Source organism: Lycium barbarum, chromosome 1 (genome assembly GCF_019175385.1).
Source record: "Lycium barbarum isolate Lr01 chromosome 1, ASM1917538v2, whole genome shotgun sequence".
Classification (NCBI taxonomy): Eukaryota; Viridiplantae; Streptophyta; class Magnoliopsida; order Solanales; family Solanaceae; genus Lycium; species Lycium barbarum.
Genome location: NC_083337.1, coordinates 167901281 through 167926221, shown reverse-complemented (window position 1 = coordinate 167926221; position 24941 = coordinate 167901281). Strand labels below are relative to the sequence as shown.

At 34.5% G+C, this 24941-nt stretch overlaps 1 protein-coding gene across 1 annotated transcript; it reads left to right on the top strand.

Annotated features, from left to right (window-relative positions):
- Nucleotides 1–8747: 8747 nt before the first annotated feature.
- LOC132606391 (uncharacterized) lies at nt 8748–13409 on the top strand. Its single transcript, XM_060319850.1, has 3 exons — nt 8748–9397; nt 10287–11370; nt 12846–13409. Exons 1-3 carry the CDS (start codon nt 9012–9014, stop codon nt 13146–13148), a joined length of 1773 nt encoding a protein of 590 aa, XP_060175833.1. The 5' UTR covers nt 8748–9011; the 3' UTR covers nt 13149–13409.
- The last annotated feature ends 11532 nt before the right edge of the window (nt 13410–24941 follow it).

The window sequence follows — 24941 nt, the reverse complement described above, 5'->3', positions numbered from 1 at the left end:
GAAGCATTACCTCCTCAAAACAGATACGCTTTTTTTTTTAAAATATGTTGTCACCACTATCTTTCATCATGTTTTTAATTTATTTGTTGGCTAACCATTTTTATCCAGTAATATAAAGTTTGCAGGTGCGAGACACATCACAAGAATAGATCTTTCATCATGCTGAACTTTTCACTTTCGTTTCCACATTTCAAGCCTATCCTTCAATTCATTTCTATCCCTATACTACTTCAACTTGACACCAAAGCAACATTCGTATGCATTTTCATACTTTCCGTTATAGCGTATGTATTTTCGTTCTTGCTAATTTGTACCACTTTTACATCGCACCCAAATCCAATATCATCAATTTCTTTTAGGGATTTCATCCGTCCTTAAATCAAGAACTACACACGGCCTGATTTTCATAAAACCCGAGCTATGTAGGCGACTTGAAACTGAAGTCTCAGCCACAACATCTTTTACAACTCCATTTTACTCCTCCTGTGTTATATCCCGTATTTTTGCATATTCGGAAAATTCGAAATAATTGTGACTTGTAAGAAATAAGGTCATATTTTGATTTATTTAATATATATGTTGTTCATAAAAATATTGACGCGAAAATATGGAGGAAGACCAAGGGCAAAATAGAAATTTTGGAAAAAATAGTTTCATGACTTATAAAATATTAACCAAGGTAATTGGGCTTGGAAAAAAAAATATGAGGCCCAATGTGTGTGTGGTGGCCGGCCATGGTAAAAAAAAAGGGGCCCAAGCCCAAGTGTTAAATTAATCCATGTGTTAAATAATAAAAAGGGTCACAAGTCTTCATTTGCAAGAAGTTTCAAGAACAACCAAGAAAACAAGAGAGGAGAAAGAAAAAAAAAGAAAGGCCTTCGGCCAAAGAAAAAAAGAAAGAAAAAAATTGAGGGCTTCCAACTTTGATCCAAAAATTGTAATTTTCTAGTATTCCTACTAAGTTCAAGATCCTCTTCAACGTGGTATAATTTTCGAGGCAAGAAAATCACTTTGGTGGCAAGTGAAGAATTTGAAGAAAAGGTAAAAATTCTATTATTATTTTTTTTTTTTTTGTTATGGAAGACATATATATATATATATATATATATATATATATATATATATATATATATATATATATATATATATATATATATATATATATATATTGTAGTATATGGAAATGAATGTGAAGTATGAAATTTGTGTGTTGTGGGTGTGTGGCCGTGTGTGTGGGTGTAGTGAAGGAAGAGGAATTAAATTTATTTAGTATGTTAATTATGGTGTTGTGGCCTTGTGATGTAAATGGAAGAACAATGGTTCAAGATTGGCATGAAAATTAGTTGTAAGTTGTTGTAGGAAATTATGTGATTTTATTATAGTTTTATGTAATTATGGGAATGGAGTTGTTAAGGTGCAAATTGTTGTTGTTGTTGATGAAATTGGAAGAAGAAAATGCGACGTTGTGACCTTGTCACATTTGTGGAGATTCCGAGTGGAATATGGTGCTAGAGGGGTTATTGAATATTTTGTAGAATTGTATGAAATGCTTTTGAATTGTATTTGGTTGATCTTGAATTAGTAATGAATATGTGAACATTGGAATCGGCTTGAAAATACGTAGTTGAATTGAATAATGATGAACTATGTAGAAAGGAAGGTTACTAGTGTTGGAATGCGTTTTAAATTGTTTTTTGATGTTATTGGTATGGTTGTTGGTATTGTTGGTATGGTTGTTGATGAATTTGGCCGAGTTAAATTCTCGGGGATGTTGAATTTACAGGGGAGATGCTGCCGAAATTTCTGTAGACAAGTACTAGTTAGAATTGGATTTCTAAGTACTTGTAGCTAATATTTGGTAATTGATAATATTATTGTAGATATTGGAGAGCCCGAGACTTGAGTCGGGATTTGGTTAGCGAGCGATTGAGGTATGTAAAGCTTACCTTCCCTTCTTTTGGCATGATCCCTTTGCAATGGACAAAAATGTATATGTATGCTTATAAAGAAAATCTCATTCTTAGAGCCTCTAGGTTGGCCAACATCTTCGACTTCCATAAGCTATTCTATATAGCTTGATACGTAATTATGATGTTTGAAGATTCTAGTCGTTATGTTTCCGAATGTTGTTCGAATGATAACCGAGATGACTAAAGTCTTTGATGAATGCTTTGATAAGTAAATATGGTCATAAGTCTCCGTTTGATTTGATCTATAATGTTATTTGAAAGCTTCTTAATATGAATGATACTTAAATTTTCAAAAATGACCTATGTAATGTTTTTAGAAGGTTTTGTAATTCAAAAGCTCGCAACTTTTGTATACTGATTCCGATTGACTCGATACTTACTTTGAGCCTTATGATATCAGTATATATATATATATATGTATTTATTCGTCGAGTCTTAGAATTTATTTATTTGTATGCATATGGTTTCCTCACTACTCCGCTCGTGCATACTATTATTACATCGTTCGCCGGATCCCGGGCCGGTTCTGTGATTGTGCGCACTATGTTATGTTCGGCAGTATGATGTGTTACGATTCCCGAGGCCTCGCCATAGGGTCGGGTTCCACTTATATACAACGTTATGATGTGATATGGCATATGCTATGTTCTGATATTGTGATATGATATGATGATACGATAAGTTCGGGGATTGTACGGAGATTTGAAACCTTCTGGAGTATGATGTGTGGTGGCGCCAGCGTCGGGGTGGCGACCACGTTCCTGAGCCCTATGCATGATTTTATTTGCATATATATATTTTTAGCACAGGTTTTGATATACTAATTCTGTATCCATTTTCTGTACTTCTCACTTCAGTTATGATTCGGATTACTGTATTTCATGCTTTACATACTCAGTACATATTTCGTACTGATCCCCTTTCTTCGGGGGCTGCGTTTCATGCCCGCAGGTGCAGACGTTCGTTCAGGTGACCCGCCAGTGTAGGATACTTATTCTGCTGTTTGGAGTACTCCTTTTGATTCGGAGCGCATATTTTTGGTACATACCTTCTGTTATACATGTTCTGTATATATGACTATTTGGGTACGACGGGGCCCTGTCCCGTCATATGTTTCTGTTATGGTTTGTAGAGGCCTGTAGACATGTATGTGGGTCATGGGTCATGTTTGTTCGATTATGTTTGTGATTTGTGCCTTAAGCGGTCCTGTTTGCTATAATGGCCAAAACGGCCCATATGTTTGTATATGTATGTATATCGGGGTGATGTGTATTCCGCCAGCCTACCGGTTTTGGTATGATATGTCTGTACAGGTGACCGCTTAAGATGATGTCTGTTTTTAGTATCTGTTCAGAATAACGTATGCTAGATTTGAATAAGTCTTTGATATGTCGATCTAGTGAGTAAATCTATATGGGTGTCCAGTTAGGGCACTAGTCATGGCCCACGGGGCTGGGTCGTGACATCCTGGTCCCTCGAAACCATTTCATTAGTCAGACAAAATTGACTACTATGTCGACTTCTTTTCTCGACAATTCTTCCATTATTCTCGAGCAAAGAGGGGCAGCTATTGACACGCAATTTTGTCCCTCCTCTCTTCCAATTGACCTAATTGAGCATCTATTTTATTCATTTATTAATCATAGGATTTTACCTATTTTTATCATAATGAGAAGTCAAATTTCTTATTAATTTCTTTGTTATTATTATTATTATTATTATTATTATTATTATTATTATTATCACCCTTTTTTATGATTAAAAATTATTTTTTATTGTGGTGGCGGTAATGGTAGGTATTAGATTTAATGCAAAGAGATATGAAGAGGTTGCAGATCTTTAATACTCTGTATGCAATAAGAGGTAGGTACTAGTTATGAGATTTAATGCAAAGAGATATAGAGAGGTTGCAGATCTTTAGTACTTCGTATGCAATAAAAGGTAGGTATCAGTTATGAGATTTAATGCAAAGAGATATAGAGAGGTTGCAGATCTTTAATACTCCGTATGTAATAAGAGGTATGTACCAGTTATGAGATTTAATGCAAAGAGATATGAAGAGGTTGCAGATCTTTAATACTGCGTATGCAATAAGAGGTATGTACCAGTTATGAGATTTAATGCAAAGAGATATGGAGAGGTTGCGAGGTAGGTACCAGTTTTCTTTAGTATATAAAAGACACTTACTGATAAGAATTCCTCTAAATCATTCTCTTCTCTATCAAAATCTCAATTGAGATTATTTAATGCTTGAACTTGATATAGGTGAAGAAACTTTGATTAATTCTCCATCGCCAGTACCATCGTTGCCACCGCCCACCAAGGTAAAGAAAAAAGTATTTTTGAAATATTTGTGTTGGTTGATTGTGTTAAGTTGTCCAGAGTCAAATTTCAAGTCATATGTTTTTTTTTCTAGTTTTCACATAGAATGCTTATCTTTTAACATAAAAAATGGAAACAAAAGAATTCTTCGTTTAAATTCAAAAGATCATTTGAAGGAAGAAAGGAATAGTTAGTAGAATAAGACTTGAAATTGCAGCTTTTAGTTGTCGGACCGTTATATTTTAGTGATAGCAACTAAACCTTATGCTTTTGATAGTGTGTTCTTTGCTTGTAACTTGTATTAAAATAATGAATGCAAATACTCCGGTTCATTCTCTTAATCTATACGTTTATCATAATTTAATTAGAGATTTTTTCTGAGTGAGAGAGTTTAGTGTGCATTTTGAGATTTATGACCTTTTTAACATTTTCATAGCTCTATGTACTCTTTCATTTCATTAATTAATGATGTCTTATTGCCCTTGTCTATTTCAGGAAAAAAAAAAGAAAAAGAAAATCAAGATCATATTCTTCTCCTAAACAAAAGATTGAGTAAGCGATGGAACAAGAAAAGCAGATTGAAGAAAATCTGGATTTCATCATTGAAATGATTTACCGTGAATATCTTAAAAGTTACGATTGGATGTGTATTGACACGAATAATATTGTCCGGATGTTAAAAGATAGTAGAAGGATAAGTATCAGTGAAGAGGAACTGAGGAATTTGATCATTCGTTTATCGAATGACACCTTAATATTTGTTAATCTTTTAGGACTCCGGGGATATAATTGGAACATTGCTGGAAACATTGTGAAATGTAATTTTAAAGTGTGGGATTCCATCGTCTGGGTAAGTTTGTTTAAAGGTACAATAATTTTATAATTATTTTTTTGACAAAAAGAAGAAAACTAAAGCTGAGAGGGAAAAAAATACTGCATGGTTGTTTGGCCAATTTCTAAAATGTGCACAAAAATAGTTTTTGATTAATTCATTTTAAAAATGATAATTTTGCCAAAATCAAAAGAACAATTTGTGTTTGGTAAGGTTTTAAAGGGTTTCTACAGAAAAAAAAAATTAGCTTATCAAGAACGGTTTTTATCACCATTCAAAAACATCTTTTGTCACTATTCAATTTTTTTATTTTATTCTTAAAAATCTAGTCAAACATGTCAATTCTTTAAAAATGTGTTTGTTTTTATTTTTATTTTTAAAAAGGTACTTCACAAAAACTTGACCAAACATGCTAACAATGAGCCACTTTTCTAGTCGCAGCCTGCACTTATAACTCCGCTTAATTTGGTTCTTAGCTCATATAAAAGAGTAAAATACCATAAGAGTTGAGAATCACTTATCAATAATTGGGAGTACAAGACAAAGGTTGAGAAACATTTTCAACAGTTGGGTGACTTTGTTTTGAAAGGGTTGTCAGCCGGCATGGTATTGAGAAAAAATTAGTGTAATTTTTTTTGGAAATTATATATGCATATGTACAATAGGAGTACCGTTTAATGCAAAATTAATGTTAATTTAATATAAAAAAGTGAAGTCTTAAAATGAACATAGTTTGAAACTCAATTTCACTTGCAAGTCAAATCACGATGATAAATCAGTATTGTTATTTGTTAGTACAAAATCTTGCATATGCTCGCTATTTATTAACATCTTCCATCATCATGAAGTATGTCAACTTATATTATTATATTATGTTATTTATACTTTTTGACGGACCTTTGATAGTTTATTTTTTAATCATTATTAATTAAGTTATTATGCTAGAATATAGTATGAGAAGTTGAGCCTAAGAACATTTTCGAAATAAATGGAGGATGATCCCAATTTGCAAATGTGGCGAAGATGGCAAATAAATTGGGTGGAATAAACGGTTCTTGCCTTCAAAGTTAACACCAGGTACATATGTGGAGAAGATGGCAAATAAATTGGACGGAATGAACGGTTCTTGCCTTCAATGTTTACGCCAAGTAAGTAATTGATTAATATATTCTTATTTTAATTTATAATACTTAAATTAATTGGTCAATATAAGTACGAGTTCCATCAATTTTTTTTAATACATTGGGAAGATCAAGGACATATATAAGAGAAATGCATCAATCAAAGCGTAACAATTGGCGAAATTGAGCGGTTGCCAAGGAAAACACTTAATTAGTAGAGTGGTGGTTGGGATAAGAATAATGGTGAGAGATGTGGAACTAAGGAAGGCATCATTTGCGAAAGACATAAAGGAGCGACATGATAACCGATCAAATGTCAAAAAAACACATTTAGGTCATAATTAAAGATCAATCATACAATTTGCTCTATTTTTTTTTTTATCACATCTAGTCAAGTGTGATGGTGCCTAGTCTAACATTACCAAAAGACTGAACAACAATAAAGAGACAAATCGGAACACAACGAGGACTTGAATTCGCATTTCATTCCAAAATACCAAACCATCACCCACTCGCTCTCCATCTTTTCATTTCTCAAGTTCTCATCTTCTTTTTTTGGGTACACCAAAAATTGATTAAACAAAATATTTAAAATTCCTCATATACCATACAATTTATATCTGTCAAGTGAGAAAACTTTATTCCCATGGCGCACTCTCTCAAGTTATTAGATACTCTTGTTTATGTTTGTGACCTTCATTAGCCACAAAGTCTGTATATTACTTTGCCTTTCTCCAAAATATGTTTAACACTTATCGACTTCAAGCAAATACTTAAATTTTCAGTTATAACCTTCTGAGGATGACATTGTACGTTCTCTTATGTGATAAGCTTGACATTATATGTCCTAAGGGTGTGGAGACTTTGGTAAGTATCAGCTTACCATATAGAAATCAAGATTTTTGATACTGTGATTTCACTATTACGATATTTGGTATGATATTTGACATGTATTTTAAAAAAATAGTATCAAGTACGGTAATATTACATAGAAAAATATCAAAATACCGAATACATATTTAGTTACATATACAATTCATAGTAGTCTTAATAGAAAATTGCATATTACATCTCATTTTATACCATTTTGTTTCTAGCTGAGGATTTGGTTAATTTTGTCAACTTTGGAAATTAGACTTCCCTATAATTTATATCGATTGAAATGTTTTTTTTGCGTAGTTGATTAACAAAGCGAGGTGCCTGAACTTTCTTTTGTATTTTTCTATATGTGTAAGGTGTTAGTACGGTTATAATTGAGACATTTCTTTGAAAAGCTGGAGTTATAAGTTTTAATTATACGAGTATATGTAAATTGAAGTCGAACAAACTATGATTACTGATTTAACGTACTGTAAAATACCAAAAAATACAAGAATACAAAGAATACTAAATTAGTTTGGTAGGTAACAATATTTTATTTTTAAAATCGAAAGTCGAATTACCAAAACTGAAGCCTTCAAGAGCATATCATATTGTACGATACCCACCCTTAATTATGTCCTCCAAAAACAACATCTTCAAGTCTAAATTTTTTCTCTGCCATCGATACTCAGTTTAATCTTTTCCATACAAGGGAGAAATCAAGCATTTAGCATGACTTGTTTGGATTTAAAAATGTTACAAAGAAAGACTCCAACAATTTTTCTAACATAATCACTAATATATTAAAATCTATTTCAATCAAATTTCTATTTCAGTAATATAATCACATACAAATGAAAATAGAAAATACATGACCTACTAAGCTACACTACATATGACATGATTTACTTTTCTACGTAAGTACAAAAATATCAGAAAGCAAATTGAGGTCCACATCCCAAAGAGTTGCTTCAATCTCCGAGGACACCGAATGACAAATCATTATCACACTTCCATGTTTAATCAGACACAACTATCATCACATTCACCGCTACCGGCCGTCGCTTTCTATTCACTTGTTTGTCACCGGCCCTATTAATTTCCCCACCCTCGCAAAAAACTCCCCTATCACATGCAAAAAATAGTAATATGTCCTTTGTCTCAATTTTATGTGTCACTATTTTATTTTTAATCAATTAAAAAAAAATAGTATCTTTCTATATTAGTAATAATTCAATTTTTGAATTTATTCTTAACAAAATAATTTCTTGCCACACAAATTTTTATGATTTATTTTAAATTATAAAATTCAAAAGTTTTCTTTAATTTTTAAACTTCATGCCCAGTGAAACACATTCATTTTAATTTATTTCGTGGCGTTGTTTGAACTTTGAGAATTGAATGAACTTTTTCATATAAATTTTAGATATTTAAATTATTAATTATAGTGATTATAATACGCTTTCTATTTTATTTTAATTTCTCTTTTTAGTCTATTTAAAAAAAAATAGAGGTAGTAACTCCTTACCTAAACGTCTTACATGACATATTTATGATTTAAACAGAATTTTTTATTTTTTAAATTATATGCTAAATCAATTAAAACAAATAAATTAAAGTCGAGGACTCTCGAAATTCTAGCACACAAATAGGGACAGAGGAATACTCGTTGAATTCCCCCACTCTCTCTATATAGCAACATTAACTTTTCACTTTCAAGTCCACTTTTATAGAAACTTTAGAACTCCAAGCTAGTCGAGCTAGGTTCAAACTTCAAAGTTGTTGCTCAAATCTTATATACATAAAACTAACTAGTTACTATAATTAAATATATCCACATTTCAACTCAAATCTAAGAAGTTCATCAAGCACTGATATTCTGGATCTGCCATTACACTTCAAGTCATGTCAGCAGCATTAGAATGCTGGTCCAGTAGAGCAAGTATGGAAGAAGACATGGTTGAACAAATCCTAATGTCGAACAATGACAGATCAGAAGCCCCGCCGGAAAACGGCTGCTCAGCCACCGGCTCCGGCAAAGAGTCTTCGGCGATGCAGAAGCGGCTGCAACGGCTTAGCCGTAACGTATCGGAAGCCATTGCGTCGTTGAAAAACTCGCTTAACATTGAATCGGGTCGTGACCCGAACCCGAATCCGGACCGGGTTGAGACGTGTAGGAAGCACGTATGGGGAAGTGTAGTAAGGGGATTGACTCAGCTTTATCCTGGTAGTCAACTTCCTGAGAAGCTTGTTTCTAATATTCGCAAGCATTATGACTCTTTTCCACTCAGGTTTAGTGTTTCTATATACTCTTTTTTTTTTTCTTAGTAGTGTAATAAACTCGTTATTATTGCACTGTCCTTTGAGATTTTCAGACTGAATATATATTAAGATTATTAACAATGTTTGTTACATGTGTATGCACATTGGTGGATCTAAGATTTAGACATCCTGGTTGTGAGCTTAAGAGTGTGAGTTCTAGATGTATGTTTAACTCTAGCTATAGTTATTTTTTTTTACATATTGTATATAGTGTTTGACTAGTGGGTTTTGAAAAAACTCCTGCACTGTTTGCGCTACTGTATATACATGTAACATGATCATGAGTAGGGCTGGCAAAATGGTAATAAAAAAAAGGTAACAATCCAATCCGACACATTAGATATGTGTTGGATAACTGACTTTTTAAAATGGATGAAATAAGGACATGATCCACTTAAAAAAATGGATATCCAGATGGATAATATGGATAATCCATTGGTTAACCCATCTTTTATCCATGTTAAATATGGTCGGGTCGGATATTTTATCCTTTTTTGTTTAACCTGGTTTTGACCCACCCATATCCGATCCGACCTGCCTGTTTGCCACTCCTGATTCATGAGCATAAAAATGAAAATGGCTTAATGGAGTGGAATGATTATTGAGAATTCATTTGATTAATTCCAACTAGTTTGAGATTGGGACATGCAAGTAGTAGTAATTGACTTATTGTTGTTACATAGTAGTAGTTGACTTTTTGTTGTTACGTCTATGTGGTTTGGACCAAAAACACTGTTCAGTTGAACAGCCACAACCTAGATATTTTCCTTTTGTGTGCCACCATCAAAATTTTCTTGGCTATGGTGCTGATTGTTTTGGTCTTGGCGTTTTCTTATATACTTGGCTTGTTTTTGATAGCTATGGGCAAGCTGGATTTGAAATGAAGGATGTATTTCTACATATTAGATTGATAGAGCAGGCATCCGCAGAGGACCACCCAGCCATTATGATACAAGAGGTGTCTGATGATGAAGTCCAAGGATCGATTTTCAAGTTGACATTTGCATGTAACTCCGCTATTTCGTGGCCAGCAATGTCCGGGGCGCTCGACAGTGCCTCAATTTGCTGTAAAAAGATACAGATTTTTGAAAAGAAAGGTTTTACATTGGGGGTTGTGATGCTTTTGGTTCAATCTGGGAAAGAAAAAATGTTTAAAGCTCGTATCGAGAATGTTCTTAAATCCTCCATTAAGAAGCCAAAATCTACTTCAATGAAGAAGCTACCGTTTGGGCTTTGTGGGAATCAAGAAGAGAACACGAAGAACAGAGAATATGGAGACATCGAAGAGGACTCTGGGCAGCCAACTTACAGAAATGGGTTCGAGAATTCGAGCCCAAAGGTCCAGCTTCAAATGCCTCTACCTACTTCTTTGTTTACAGTCTCGGTGGATGAATGGCAGACTGTATTATCTGGTGGGGAAGAGATTGGAAAGTGGTTATTGAGCTCTGATAATCTTGAGTTCATTGATCAGATTGGACCTAGTACATTCAAAGGGGTATACAAGGGGAAAAAAGTTACGATTGAGAAGCTCAGGGGGTGTGACAAAGGAATTGCGTATGAGTTTGTGCTTCGAAAAGATTTGTTGGAGCTGATGACTTGCGGCCACAAGAGTTTATTGCAGTTCTTCGGTGTTTGCATCAATGAAAATCATGGCTTGTGTGTTCTGACTAAGTTGATGGAAGGTGGATCAGTTTATGACTTGTTGCTAAAGAAAAAGAAACTCCAAACTAAAGAAATAATAAGGATTGCCACTGATGTAGCTGAAGGAATCAAGTTCATGAATGATCATGGAGTTGCATATAGAGATCTCAATACTCAGAGGATCTTATTAGACAAAAATGGGAATGTTTGCTTGGGTGATATGGGCATAGTAGCTGCTTGCAGGAGTATTGACGAGGCCATGGAGTATGAGACTGATGGTTATAGATGGCTAGCTCCTGAGGTTTGTTCTCTGCTGCATCCTATTTGATCCATATATATACATTCATATGTCTCTTTATTCTGGAATATTCAGTAAAGTTTTTGGAAATATATTGAAAAAGCCTATCTTGGGATTTGTACAAACGTTATTTTGTGGTTAGCTCTCAGATTGCATTACAGTTTGAGAGTAGTGCTAGATTGAGGGGGAAAAGTATTGGGATCTATTGTTCCTTTTCTGGCAGAGGACTTCAGATGAGATTTGTTTTATCAATTAAAAGTTAAACATAAGTGGAGGAACTTTTGTAATATTTGAAGTATAAGAAACTATTTTTCATATGTTGCGAAGTGCATCTTTAGGTGATGGTTTCAAGACTACATATTGATAGGTCATCCAGTAAAATTTAGGGCGTTACATAACAATGTGATCCCGCTTTCATTGGACTACACTCTTTAATTCGACAGCATCTTAACAGAATGGAGATAGTAGATTTGTCAGAAAGATGTTAGCCGTAATTTTAGTGGCATGGCGTGTGATATTCTACAGTCCTTTGGATATCCCATTCTTAGAATGGCCACAAAGTGTCATCTACAATTTTCTTGAGAAGCTTAATTGTTCTTAAAGAGGAGAGAAGTTCTGATTTTCGTTACTATTCTGAAGCATAACAATGTCTTCATCAGATTAAATATATTTAAGTAGGCCTTTTGATGGTTATCTACTAATAAAAACGGTGCCACTAATCCTGGCATGATTTTTGAGCATGCGCAGCATGTTATCATATTTGCTTTTGCTTTATTTGCTTTATGGACTTAGCACTTATGTTCTGCTGCATGATTATGTACTTTTGGTTTTTATTCTAGCAAACAATTCCGTTTTGATTTCTCTTAGTGGAACCCACTTATAATTGAAGATGCATTATGTTTGGTAGAGTAATACTATCATTCTGGCGCTACAGTTTTTTTCCCTTTCTGTTTCTGGGGACAATTTTCAAATGAATTTATTCAAGTCTTTTAGAGGAAATTGTGATATTAGCTAATTCCAATTATGTTCTTTGTAATATCCTACTAAACATCTAAGTTGGTCCATGCGCTAAAAAGAAAACCATATGTCTACTTCTTTTATGGGAAGAGAGTTATTAGATACTTCTATTTCTTATTTAAAGTAAACAATCCATTAAAGTTTCAAAAATTTGTTAGTGGAGGGACCAAAATAATAATTCTTATTAATTAAATATGCCAGATCAGATATCACGAGGACGAAATTGAAGCTAATCGTTTTAAAGAAATAATTAACAGTTGCAGAACATGCTAGTTTTTGAATAAAGTAATCTTATTATATGGTGTCTAACAACTTGCCTGCCGCGGACGTTGATGTTAATGTATGCTCAGATCTGGTTGTTGTTTATCAAGGAAGTATGCACAATGAGCTGTTTGCTTTTATGCACAAGGAATGATAAAATCAATATTTTTCACATTTAACCATGTTTTTGGTTGTAACAGATAATTGCAGGTGACCCTGAAAGTGTTAGAGAGACTTGGATGAGTAATGTATATAGTTTTGGAATGATTATGTGGGAATTGGTGGCTGGCGAGGTAGCGTATTCTGCTTACTCGCCAGTACAAGCTGCTGTTGGAATTGCTGCTTGTGGCCTTAGACCTGAAATTCCAAAGGATTGCCCACAAGTTTTGAGATCTCTTATGATAAAGTGTTGGGACAGTTGTCCTTCAAATCGTCCTCAGTTCACGGAAATTCTGTCAACATTGGTACGTTCCAGCAGTAATAGCAACAGTAAGACTAGGTAATGAAAATTCTTTCCATCTCATAAAAATGTAAAAGAGGCTGTTTAATATAGTAGATGCTGCAATCCCTCGTGTAGATACTTTGTAGCAATGCAAATTTAATCGTTCTTTGATTAATGATAAAGTATCCTCCTATCATCATATAATGAAAGGAAAACACAAAGAAAAAAAAGTTCACTGGATTTTTCCTTCTTGGAATGTCTTTCCAGCTTATAGTTTATGTTTTGTGCTAGAGGCATGATTGGTTGAGTCACATCTGGTCTCTCCTAGTCCTAATATGGTTGTCATCATTCGTTCCTTTTCTTGTTGTCTGTTCTGTGAGTTGATAAACTAGCATAAAGCAGAAAAAGATGGAAAAATAAGGATTGAGACATGAGAGACCACAAGCCACAAGGTCTTAGTAATTTAGGCCTTCTGTGTTTAGCTTTACTTTATGTGTTTATGGTGGCTAGCTAAGGGTCCCAGTTAGGGTCCCTTCTATTTCCCTTATCACTAGCAAAAAGGAACAAAGGAAATGAACCATTTTTTTCCCATAGCTAAAAGTTGCAAACGTCATTTTTATGGGCCAGCTTTTAAACACAGATTCAATTGGACTTTGAACGTCAAGTGTAGACTTTCAAACTCTTATGGCTCGAGTCCAACATGGCTCCGATCAAAACAAATGTTAGTGATTTTTTCCTTGTAGGTCAATGAGTTGGCATATAAGATGAGTGGATAAACCAAACCTGGAATTTGGGCAGTCAACTAAAAGATTTGAAAGGATGGGTCCTTTTGTACTATTTTGAGATCTTATTATTACAGGAAATGTAGATTATAATACTCCCTCATGTCACGTCCTTAGTCTTCAACTAAGCGCACGTGCGGCACTTGACAACTCACTCACGTTTTTGTACAACTTGCTCACGATCTTGCTATGCCAAGTCAGCCTAGATTACTACACTCAAGATCGCTAAGGGAATAGAGACGAGAAATTTGCTAGAAGGAAGTTTTTTATTAAAGAAGACTTGATTGATTTTTTTGCTTGATGATTTACAATGAATGACCCTCCTATTTATACTACTCACCTAGAGACTAGTATGTAAATAATAATTATTGTACAAGTCCCTACATATTTACAAATAAGCCTCTATTCTAGAAATCTCTACACAATTAGATTATTCCAAGGACTTTCCATGCAATTTCATAAGGTTCGAAGGTCTTCCATGAGAAATCTCCATATTTCTCTAGAACCTTCTCACATAAGCTAGCCTCATTTCCATGTAAGCATCCACATAAGCTTCCTACATAGCAAAAATAGTTTCACGTGGCGCCTAGGTGGCATGATGATGTGGCAGGTCATCATACTCTCCCCCACCTGATGTTGCGACGACCGCGGCGCACTGTTGCTGCTTAAACTCTCGACTCTTGTTTTTAAACTGTCACAAGTCTTCGTATCGTTCACATGTGACCTCTTCCGGTGATTGTCCTTTCCAATGCACGAGGACAATGGCAGTGGCTTCTTGCCCTTGTTTTCGCCTGGCCTGGTAGTCAATGATAGCTTCAATCTCCCTATCGTGGGAGGCGGTGACGGTAGTCGGTGCATGACTTGACCCTTTCCCGGTTCATGCTCCAACTCAATCTTGTGATCCAGCTCACGCCTAAGAGGCAAGTGTTTAGGTAGCTCTTTGGAAATACCATTTTTGTTGTCCTCTAGCAAATTATCTATCCAAGACGGTGGTGTCTCTTGGGTATCATTAGCTTCCTCCAAACTTGTAATGGTTGCCATAAATGTTGGCTCCTCTTTCTTGAGCCCCTTGACAAGCTGCATAGCTGAAAGTTGTGCATGACCCTGTCCATGCGACATAGTCACTGTAGGCACCATGCAAGCGCCTTCTCGCTCTATGACTAAGAGACGTTGGAGGTAGGGATCGATCATCGCGTGGCAATGTGTAAAGAATTCTTGCGCCAAAACAATGTCAAAGATATCCATAGTAGTGGCGGTAAAGTTTGTCGTACCTTTCCAATCGCCCAATTAGCATTCACGGTCTTGACGAGGGCATTAATTGGAGCGAGCTTCAACTCTAGTCTCTTCGCTGCAGCCTCGGTCACAAAATTATGAGTCGCCCCAGTGTCTACCAGTGCACAAGCGGGCTTGTTGTTGATGGTGAGATCCATGTACTGGTTTTTATTATTGTTGGTTTGACTATCTTGCTTTGTAACAGCGCCACATTGTCTAATCATCCCCAACTGTGCGATTCCCGTACTCTGTGCTTGCGTCTGCTCGTGACTTTCACGCACCATAGCACTAAGGCTCTTCAGGTCAGGACAATTTTTGAAGCTGTGTGGCCCTCCGCATAGGTAGCATCCCTTCTTCTCATTCGGCACCTTCTTTTCGGCATAGCCCTGACAACCACTTGACTTTTTGCCGTTGAACTTGTTCGCATTTTGAGTCTTGGAGTATTGTTGTTGCGACTCTTTGCTCTCGCCACGGTCTCCCCCACCTTTGGCATCGCTACCCCTTGACTCATTGCCTTGGCCTTTGTCGTGCTTGTCATGCCTGAAGTCCATCAAAGACTCGGCCTCCACTATGGCTTGGTCTATGTCTGCGACTTGACGACGTTGCAACTCCTGCTTAGCCCAATTTTGCAACCCGTCTATAAAGTAGAACACTAAGGCATCATTGGTGAGGTTGGGAATTTGAAGCGTAAGAGTGGTAAACTCTTTGTCATAGTCTCGTATGCTCCCCGTTTGCTTCAACTCTTTAAGTTTGCGCCTTGCCTCGTATAAGACATTACTTGGTAAGAACTGTCGCTTGAAATCGTTCTTGAACTGATCCCACGTGCTAATTGTGCATAGACCTCTCTCAGCATTGGCGACCTTTCTTCTCCACCATAGCATGGCAGTCTCTGATAGGTACAACACAGCGGTGTTGATCTTGGCCTCATCGTCCCTCACTTTGCCATGCCTAAAGTAGTTCTCCAAGTGCCAAAGAAAGTTCTCCACCTCTTGTGCATCACGAACCCCTTTGAACACTGGTGGCTTGGGAGCCTCGATCTTAGCCTCCTCGTCACAACAACGTTGTTGGCTGCCTCGGTCACGCCAACACTGACCTGCTCTTCGAGTGGCACTATGTTTGCCTTCATGGCATCGATAGTACTCAATGCTTCCATGAGTCTGCATTCTGAGGCAATGATGGTTTGCTTTACCTCAATCTCAGCCTGCATACGCCCCTCCAAGTCGTTTTGGATGCTTTCAATCTCTTCAAGAGTATGCCCCTCAAGAACGTTAAGAGTTCCCTCCATCTTGCCCAAACGTTGGCCAAATGTGTCGATGGCGTCCATCCCCACATTAACCTTCATAACCCACTCTTTACCGAGCGAGACGTCCTCGGATAAGACCTCCACATTATCCTCGCTCGCCTCAACGGTAGATGGTTCTTGGGATGTAAGCCCTTCATTTGGCACAACCTCTGGTAGCACCTCCTGGCTCTTGTTGGCGGCAACCCTCTTTTTGTTATGGCCCTTCTTGCCAGCGGCATCCTGGATGACATTGGCTTGGGTTTTAGCAGCGCTGATTTCTCCGTCGTTTGTCATTCCCTTAGTCGCAACCTTCGCTCTGATACCACGTTGTCACGTCCTTAGTCTTTAACTAAGCGCACGTGCGGCACTTGACAACTCGCTCACGTTCTTGCACAACTTGCTCACGATTTTGCTATGCCAAGTCAGCCTAGATTACTACACTCACGATCGCTAAGGGAATAGAGACAAGAGAAATTTGCTAGAAGGAAGCTTTTTATTAAAGAAGACTTGATTGATTTTTTTGTTTGATGATTTACAAATGAATGACCCTCCTATTTATACTACTCACCTAGGGACTAGTATGTAGATAATAATTATTGTACAAGTCCCTATATATTTACAAATAAGCCCCTATTCTAGAAATCTCTACACAACTAGATTATTCCAAGGACTTTCCATGCAATTCCATAAGGTTCTAAGGTCTTCCATGAGAAATCTTCATATTTCTCTAGAACTTCTCACATAAGCTAGCCTCCTTTCCATGTAAGCATCCACATAAGCTTCCTACATAGCAAAAATAGTTCCACATGGCGCCTAGGTGGCATGATGATGTGGCGGGTCATCACACTCAGCTCCAATTTGTGTGTCTTAGTGTTTGGAGAGTCAAAAATATTTTCTTTCAAGATTTATTCAAAAAAAATAAAAATGTTAGTTATTGGGACTTATACTACTTTTACGTAGTTTTTAACTATGTAAATTATTTTTTAGAAAATGAAGATATTTTAGTTCAAACTTACATCGAACATTAGTTAGTTTGACCTCGTATCCCAAAGCAAGCCACATATATTGAAAGAAAGGGAGTAATATTTTACTAGAGCTAGAACGAGTTTAATCGTTTTCTTAATGAGTGAGCCGTGGAGTTTGAAATAGGCAAATTATGCATATAAAGTTCATATTATTGCAAGCAGACATTATTCAACAAGCAGATTTGTCACTCAATTAGGCCTGTGTACGAATCGGTTTGGTTCGGTTTTGGCCATTATCGAGTTGAAATTTTGAATGTCGACTTTCTAAAATTCTCAACCAAACTCGATCCATTTCAGGTTCAATTTGATTCGTTTTTGTTATTTCGATTCGGTTACACAAATCGACTTGTTCGAAATTTAAACAAACAACTATTTTCATTTCAGTTTTAGAGCAAACATAATCAAAAGTAATGAGATCCTAAATTTGCGGCCCTATAACCAAGACATTAACCGAGAAAAAAACATAAACTTGCAAGCAAAATAGCATATAAATAGCAAAACAAGAGTTTGACAACTTGTGCAAGCATACAAATCCGCATATAGCTAAACAAAATTAATGTTTTACCTTGAAAAACACTTGAGAAGAAAAGACAGTGTAATAGGATTTAGGAGCCTGTGAGAGAGTGAGTTTGAGAAGAGAAGACAATATTGAAAGGGAGTGAGTGTATTTCTGTATTAGAATATTAGGTCTACGAAATATTGGAATTTGGGCCTGTGGTATAAAATATAAAGTATTAAGTGTATTAGAGTACTATTAGTCATTAGTGATATATACCAAATTCGGTTTGTTCGGTTGGTTTGATATATAAGTAATACCCAACCGTATTCGAATCGAAAAACCATAATATTTGACAATCAAATTTGTAAATCGAAGTCGAATTGTATTATCTGAATTGATTCGAATCGGTTCGGAAATTTGGATTGAACCGATTTGTGCACGGGCCTATACTCAATCGGTCAATCTGGCAACATTGTATGTTTTCTTACTGTGGTTCCTAGTAAACTAATGTATTTTCATGTAAACAGATAGTGTGGTATTTGGTAAGTATTTTCCTTGTCATACTTATATGATTATATCCAGGGAACTGGGGAAGAAGACGGAGCTAAATTCGGGTCATTTGCACTTTTGGCCTTACTTTGTGCTGATCTTTAATTTATGTCTCTCATAACAAAAAAATAAATCGCAGGCATGAGTTCAGTTTCTAAAGAACTTATGCCTCACTAGGCATAAGTTAGGTTGCTAAAGGGAAAATTAAAGACCAACCCATTTTAAGGACCAAAAATTAAAGACCAATCCACTTTAAGTGGAAAACGTGCAATTTTATGGCTAAGCTTAAGAAAGATTGCCCGTTCCAGTGCGTCATTTGGCCCAGCCCAATTGTAGACCCAGTATCAGCTCGGTCCATTAGTAGGCTTGACCAATGACCATGATGATTCAAGGGTAATGGAGTTAAATGCATTACATTATTTTTTGGAAAATTTACGGCCCATAACTACCTTTAAGACTTATTTATTCGTAATAGCTACTTTTTTTTTAATTATATTTGGTAGCTTAATTATTTATCAAATTACCATCTATAACTTGTTTTTGTAACTGCATGTATTTCCCTAAAAATAAGGTACCTTTCTCCCAGTTACCCACAATCTTTTTTTTTTTCCAAATATTTTTCTCTCACCTATCAAATCTATTTTCTCCCTCACCCCTCTTTCTCTCTCCGTTCCATCTCCTAGTCTTTTAAATTAATTTTTTCTCACCTATCAAAATTATTTTCTCCTTCGCCCCTCTTTCTCTCTCTGTTCCATTACCTACCCTAGATCTCATTTTCTCTTATAAATCAGAAGAATCCTACAGAAGTAGCAGCAACCATGGTCGATGACGGAGTGAAGCTTTATTAAAAAGAGCCATGATCGATGACGGAGTGAAAAAAAGAGCTCTGACAACGATGAAGGATGACAGAGTGAAACTTTATTAACTAGTCCAATTGAAAGTCTTCATCTCCGAATAACGTCCTTTTTGTAACAATCCGAGACGACTCGCTTCTTTCCCATGAGAACACCATTGATGAGAGTTGTGGAACTTCATGCCCACCAAGTGTTTGATAAAATGTTTCAGTATATTTCTATGTATTAACAAACAATATATTTAATTTTCAGTATATTATTTCGCTATATTTCAATGTATTTATCTTTTTTTGGTGTAAATATAGTGAATGTTCCAAATATAGAGCCTATTTTTACTACACTTTGTTTTCACGACTTTTGTATTTCGTTGTATTTCAATGTATTTCTGCATTTTGTATTTCTAATTTATGAAACAGTTTCTGATATATTTCATTGTATTCCATTGTATATACGCATACTACAACTTTACATTTCTTAAACAATTAATCATATTTCATTATATTTCAGTGTATATTTTTCTGTATTTGGACGTTTTTAGATCTTTAGTGGTTTTTGAATTCAAAAAGTTTTGATTGTGATAAAAGTTGAGAGAGATTCGTAAGCTTTTATGAAAGAACAACCGTTATGCGTGATTTGTGGGAAGTTTTAAATTGAATCCCTTAATTTTTTTTTTAAAAAAACTGTTCCATAAATAGGGCCTGATTTTACTCTTTAGTGATTTGTGTGAAATATGATTGATTTAATTGGACTTACTATTTAAAAGGAAAAGAATATTATGTTAAAAAAATATAGCCTATTTTTTCTCTCAGAATTAAAAAAAAATATATATGTTCCAAAAATAGAGCCTCAATTTACTGAAATATAACCAAAAGCAGCTACGAATTGTAAATCTTCAACTTGTAGCTATAACTAGTTAGAAGCTATTAAAAGGTAGTTATTTGTGTAAGTTTTACTTATTTTTTGCAACCCTTCTGACGTGGTATGAAAATAAATTCCAAATTTGAAAAGAAGATTTTTTTTCTTTCTTCATTTACCTCATTTCCCAAATAATTTGGCACGAAAATAGATCTTCCTCAAATATGGTTAAATAATAATAATACTCATGGTCTTATTATCTCATGGTGTTGTTATTGTAGCAGAGAAGAGAACCACTTTCTTCCAGTTACTTACCATCAAGTTGAATCAAAAATAGATTGTTGTTGAAGTTCATTTATGAGTATTCTCGTTGCAACAATTATCCAAATGGAAAAGTTCTAAATTATGTGATGAAATATTGCCTTTAAGAAAAAGGAGCTTGGAAAAAGGGGGAACTGATAAAAAGTCAGAAGTAAAAAATAGATAAAACAAAATGTAAGGTGAAGGCGAAGTCCTTACTTTTAATTTTCTTTTTGGAGACTTAGCCTATGAATCATAATACCCTCTTAATTTCTAGGCAGTACAAATTTCTTAAAACTTCGGCTAAATTTTGCGATCTCCTTATAACTATCCTCATGCACTTGAGGGTAAACAAATAGTACCAAGTCCAAGTTGAGCGTTCTACTATTTTAAATTAAATATCAGTATTTTGCTAGTATAAAAGAAATTAACATCTTTGTTGACCGTATCATTATAGTGAACGATGGCGAATATATCCTTTAACAGAGGGTGAGAATATATTTCATTATCGTTGACACAAATTATAGATCTAGTTAGCTCACATCTTTTGTTATAAGAGAGTAATAAATACATAGTACTCTGCACGAACTAATTTAAAATTTTAATTCCGTTTTCCGAAAAGATTGTGACAATATGGCAAAATTTGAGGCATTTTGAGAGGAATTTAAGTTATATATACCTTCACTATAATTTGTTTTTGGCCATTAGGTCATCTTGAGAGGCGAAAGTATGGGTTCTACAAAATTCGATAATTTTGAATCAAACCTTGTATTTATTTTTAAAATCTATTTAATGTGTATAAATTATTAATTTAGAATCCAATAACTAATTTAAATTTTGAATCACTTCTGTTCCTCTTCAGCTGTTGTAATGCGTGATCTATTTTATTTTTAAAAATGTAAATCTCGCATGATTTTAAATAGGTTTACTATAGATATACTTTGAATAATTTGACAGTGTAAATAATCACCGCATATATAATTTAGACTCGTGTGAAAGAAGAGAGTATGTGACTAAAGTGAGAATTGGTTTATTCTGGTAAATCTTTAGACTTTTTAATGTGCTTGATGTGGAAGAATTGAAGCACATGCAACTTTTCAGAAACCACTAACTTTTGTTGTGTGAATTACCTAACCTTTATCTTTCAGCAATGTCTTTAAATTGCAGAGAGCACCAGACCTCCTGGATATGATCCAATCTAACTTCCCTCGTGCACTGTAATCATACACTTGCATGGTCCACTTCCCCTCCAAAGACCAAAAAGAACAATGAATTGCAGATTTTTTTTAATTTTTTATCCCAGGCGTCTCTTGTTAACTTAGGTGCATCTTGATTATTTTAAAGAATACCTATTATTTAGATGGTGCAACAGTTCTTTCTATACCAACTTAGCTGTTTGGTGCTATTATTGGCATAATTATCGATACACCATGGGTTAGCCCAACCCAATCCTCTAGTACAAGGGTTGGCGGATTCAATATTATAGCTATTGGTTCATCTGAACTAAGTACTTTCAGTGCTAAACATAAATTTTATATAAAAATTCATTGAAATTAAAATAAATACTAGTAAATATGAACTCATAATCATAAAATGTCACAAATAATCTATTTTTTTTTTTAAAAAAAATTGAACCTATAGAGCTTAAATCATAAATCTAACTCTGTTATTACTTTTCACTAACACGGATACGGAATGACTTTATCTACCACAACTTAAATAGGTAAATGGAAACTAAATCATCTAAAGTTTTTTAAGAAGATGCACAATGGTGTTTTCTCCGAATTAGAAAGGAGGGTTTGAAAGATATATTTTGAAAATTAATCAAGTATATTCAAAGTTAATTAGATACTCCATCCCCTTTTTTAATTTTTTTTTTCTTTTATGGCCCTTTTCAAGATCACATGATTATAAGGGTCTTTTTATATATTATTTATATGTAGTTTATTTATCTAAAAAAAGTCTTGTTTTATAATTCGGATCCAGCCAAACACTTTAAAGCTAATGATTTTGAATTAGTATAAATATTGAGTACATATAAGTTTTAAACGTTTTGTTATAATATCCCCAAAGTCGAAGGTGGATAAGAATCTTTGGAGGGGTGATCTCTCACACCAAAAGTTGGACAAAAATATATCCATTGATCCAACTTATGATCTGTTTTCTCTGTGGTGATTAACACATCAGACTTTAGATTAGTACCAATTATCAATTTATCTCCCAAGCAAACTTGCTGAGACTGAAACTTCAGCGCAAAGATGGGATATATTTTCAGTTTTAGGTGGTTGGGTTAGGTAAAAAATAAAAATAAAAATACATATGTGTTCTTTATATGCCTAAACTACCACTTATAGAAAAATAATTTTGCAAAAAAACCCAAAGCTAAGGGGTCACGAATAGAATTAGGACGGAGCTACAGTTTTTGTTATGGGTTCAATGGAATTCGATAGTTTTGATTAAAACTCTATATTTATTATATTAAGAAATACACTCAATATATGAATTTTTTTTAATTCAAAACTCAATATATATGAACCAAACTCTTGAAATTCTGAATATGCTTCTACCCAATAAACTGCACTTTCTAGAATTCACATTCCTTAAAAAAATATTGAACCCGTCTCTGAAATAGAATATTCCTAACAACCTCACAAACATCCTCAAATCTAAAATTTTATTCTCTCGACAATCTACATGCTTGCTTATTCTGTTCATCGGACTCATAATACGCATTTGATTCCTTTTATGAAAAGGTTAGATTCTATTAATATAACTCTAGAGTTTGAAGATGTTACTATTATACGTACCAAACTACTTTTTCATTTAAATCATTATTGATGATCCAGTAGTTATCCAACATTTAATATGTTCAATAATTATTATATTATAGTAATAATAAGCAATAATGTCAATGTTATAAGGACCTAGTTTTGGAGGCCAACGTTTTAGCTTGTCGTAATAATATTGTTTTAGATTTCTTCCGTTCTTAAGTGTATAAACTGTAATATGATTTTGAACAAATTCTATAACTTGAGTTCTCTTTTCTGGTTACACAAAGGTTTAACGTGAGGTATACTTTCTTAACGGGTCAATTTGGGTTGTACCCAAGCTAATCCATCTCTTAAACATGTCAATTTGGGTTACCAATGGGTCAATCGATCAACCCGTGATCTCCTGATTTTTATCCATCAATTGCAAAAGGTTAACTGGAATTGTATATTAAAATGATAGAATTTGCAACTTTATAGGCGTTTTTAATTTTGTGAAATTGGTACTGGCTAGTGGCTACAAGGCAAATTTTAATAGCAAGTTCTGAAATCTCCAGTAGTCTATGATTTTGTTGACTTTACATTCAGAACGATATGGTTTGATAAATTATTGCATTGAAATTTCGTATAATATTAATGATTGGAATTATGTTGGAGTAAAGGTTCACTTTCTTAGCACATTGTTGTATAATCACAAGGATTAAATGGGCTTGTTAAAAGTAAAATCTTTCACATTTCTCCATTGTTGTGATAACATACTAAGTTACTAACATTACGTTAATTGCACATACCAACCCTAATGTTTGCGGAGGAAAGTAAGTTCGCATTTCTCCCCCTTTTTTTTTTTTGTTTTTTTAATTACATAGGGGAAGGGGAAGGGGGAAAGGGATATGAGATAGGAAATTACAACGTGGGGATTCGAATCTTCAACAATAAAGTGAAAGTTTAGGTAGTCAACCAACTGAGGTAATAGATCCCTACCGCATTTCTCCCCCTCATAAATGACTAATCACAAATTTTCACATGCGTTTAGCCATTTTGCCCTCAGCAAGTTAAAATCTAATTATAGAAGAAATCATTTCAACATCAATTTATAATTAATGGAAATAGAATAATTATGCATTCCATTTGTTTTTTTTTTTGGCACAAAATGCCACCGTAGTCAAGTGGAATAAATATGTTCCTGAACTATTGAAAATAGAGTAATTATACTCTCCATTTGGGTTTTGACACAAAAATCTCATAATCATTAGTCAAGTGGAGCAGATATGCCTCCTCTCCACAAACGAACTTCACTACAAAATTAGCATGAATTAATATTTTTTTTGTTGAATTGAAAATCCAGGTTGCAAAAAAAAAAAAAAAAAACTTTTTTTTTAACACAATTAGTGAACTAATAATTTCAGTAATCATATAACACAAATAGTAAACTAAACCAAAATATCTAAAAGGAAAATCACTAATTGCAATGTTAGGAAATCAAATTATCATTGTTATTTTTACTACTAACTAATAATGCTATTATGGAGTATTAATTGATACTAAACCATTCAGTCAAACCAAACACTTGCAAAGTCAGATTTCTTCTCTTTTATTTTCCCTCAAAAATCAAAATCTCCTTTATCTTTTTATTTAAAAAAAAAAATTCATTTCACATAATTTTTCCAA

Excerpts from the sequence above, each read along its gene's own strand:
- LOC132606391 (XM_060319850.1), top strand. The coding sequence starts at position 9,012 with ATGTCAGCAGCATTAGAATGCTGGTCCAGTAGAGCAAGTATGGAAGAA. Across the intron at positions 9,398-10,286 it reads TATGACTCTTTTCCACTCAG|CTATGGGCAAGCTGGATTTG; the intron begins GTTTAGTGTTTC and ends TGTTTTTGATAG. Across the intron at positions 11,371-12,845 it reads ATAGATGGCTAGCTCCTGAG|ATAATTGCAGGTGACCCTGA; the intron begins GTTTGTTCTCTG and ends TGGTTGTAACAG.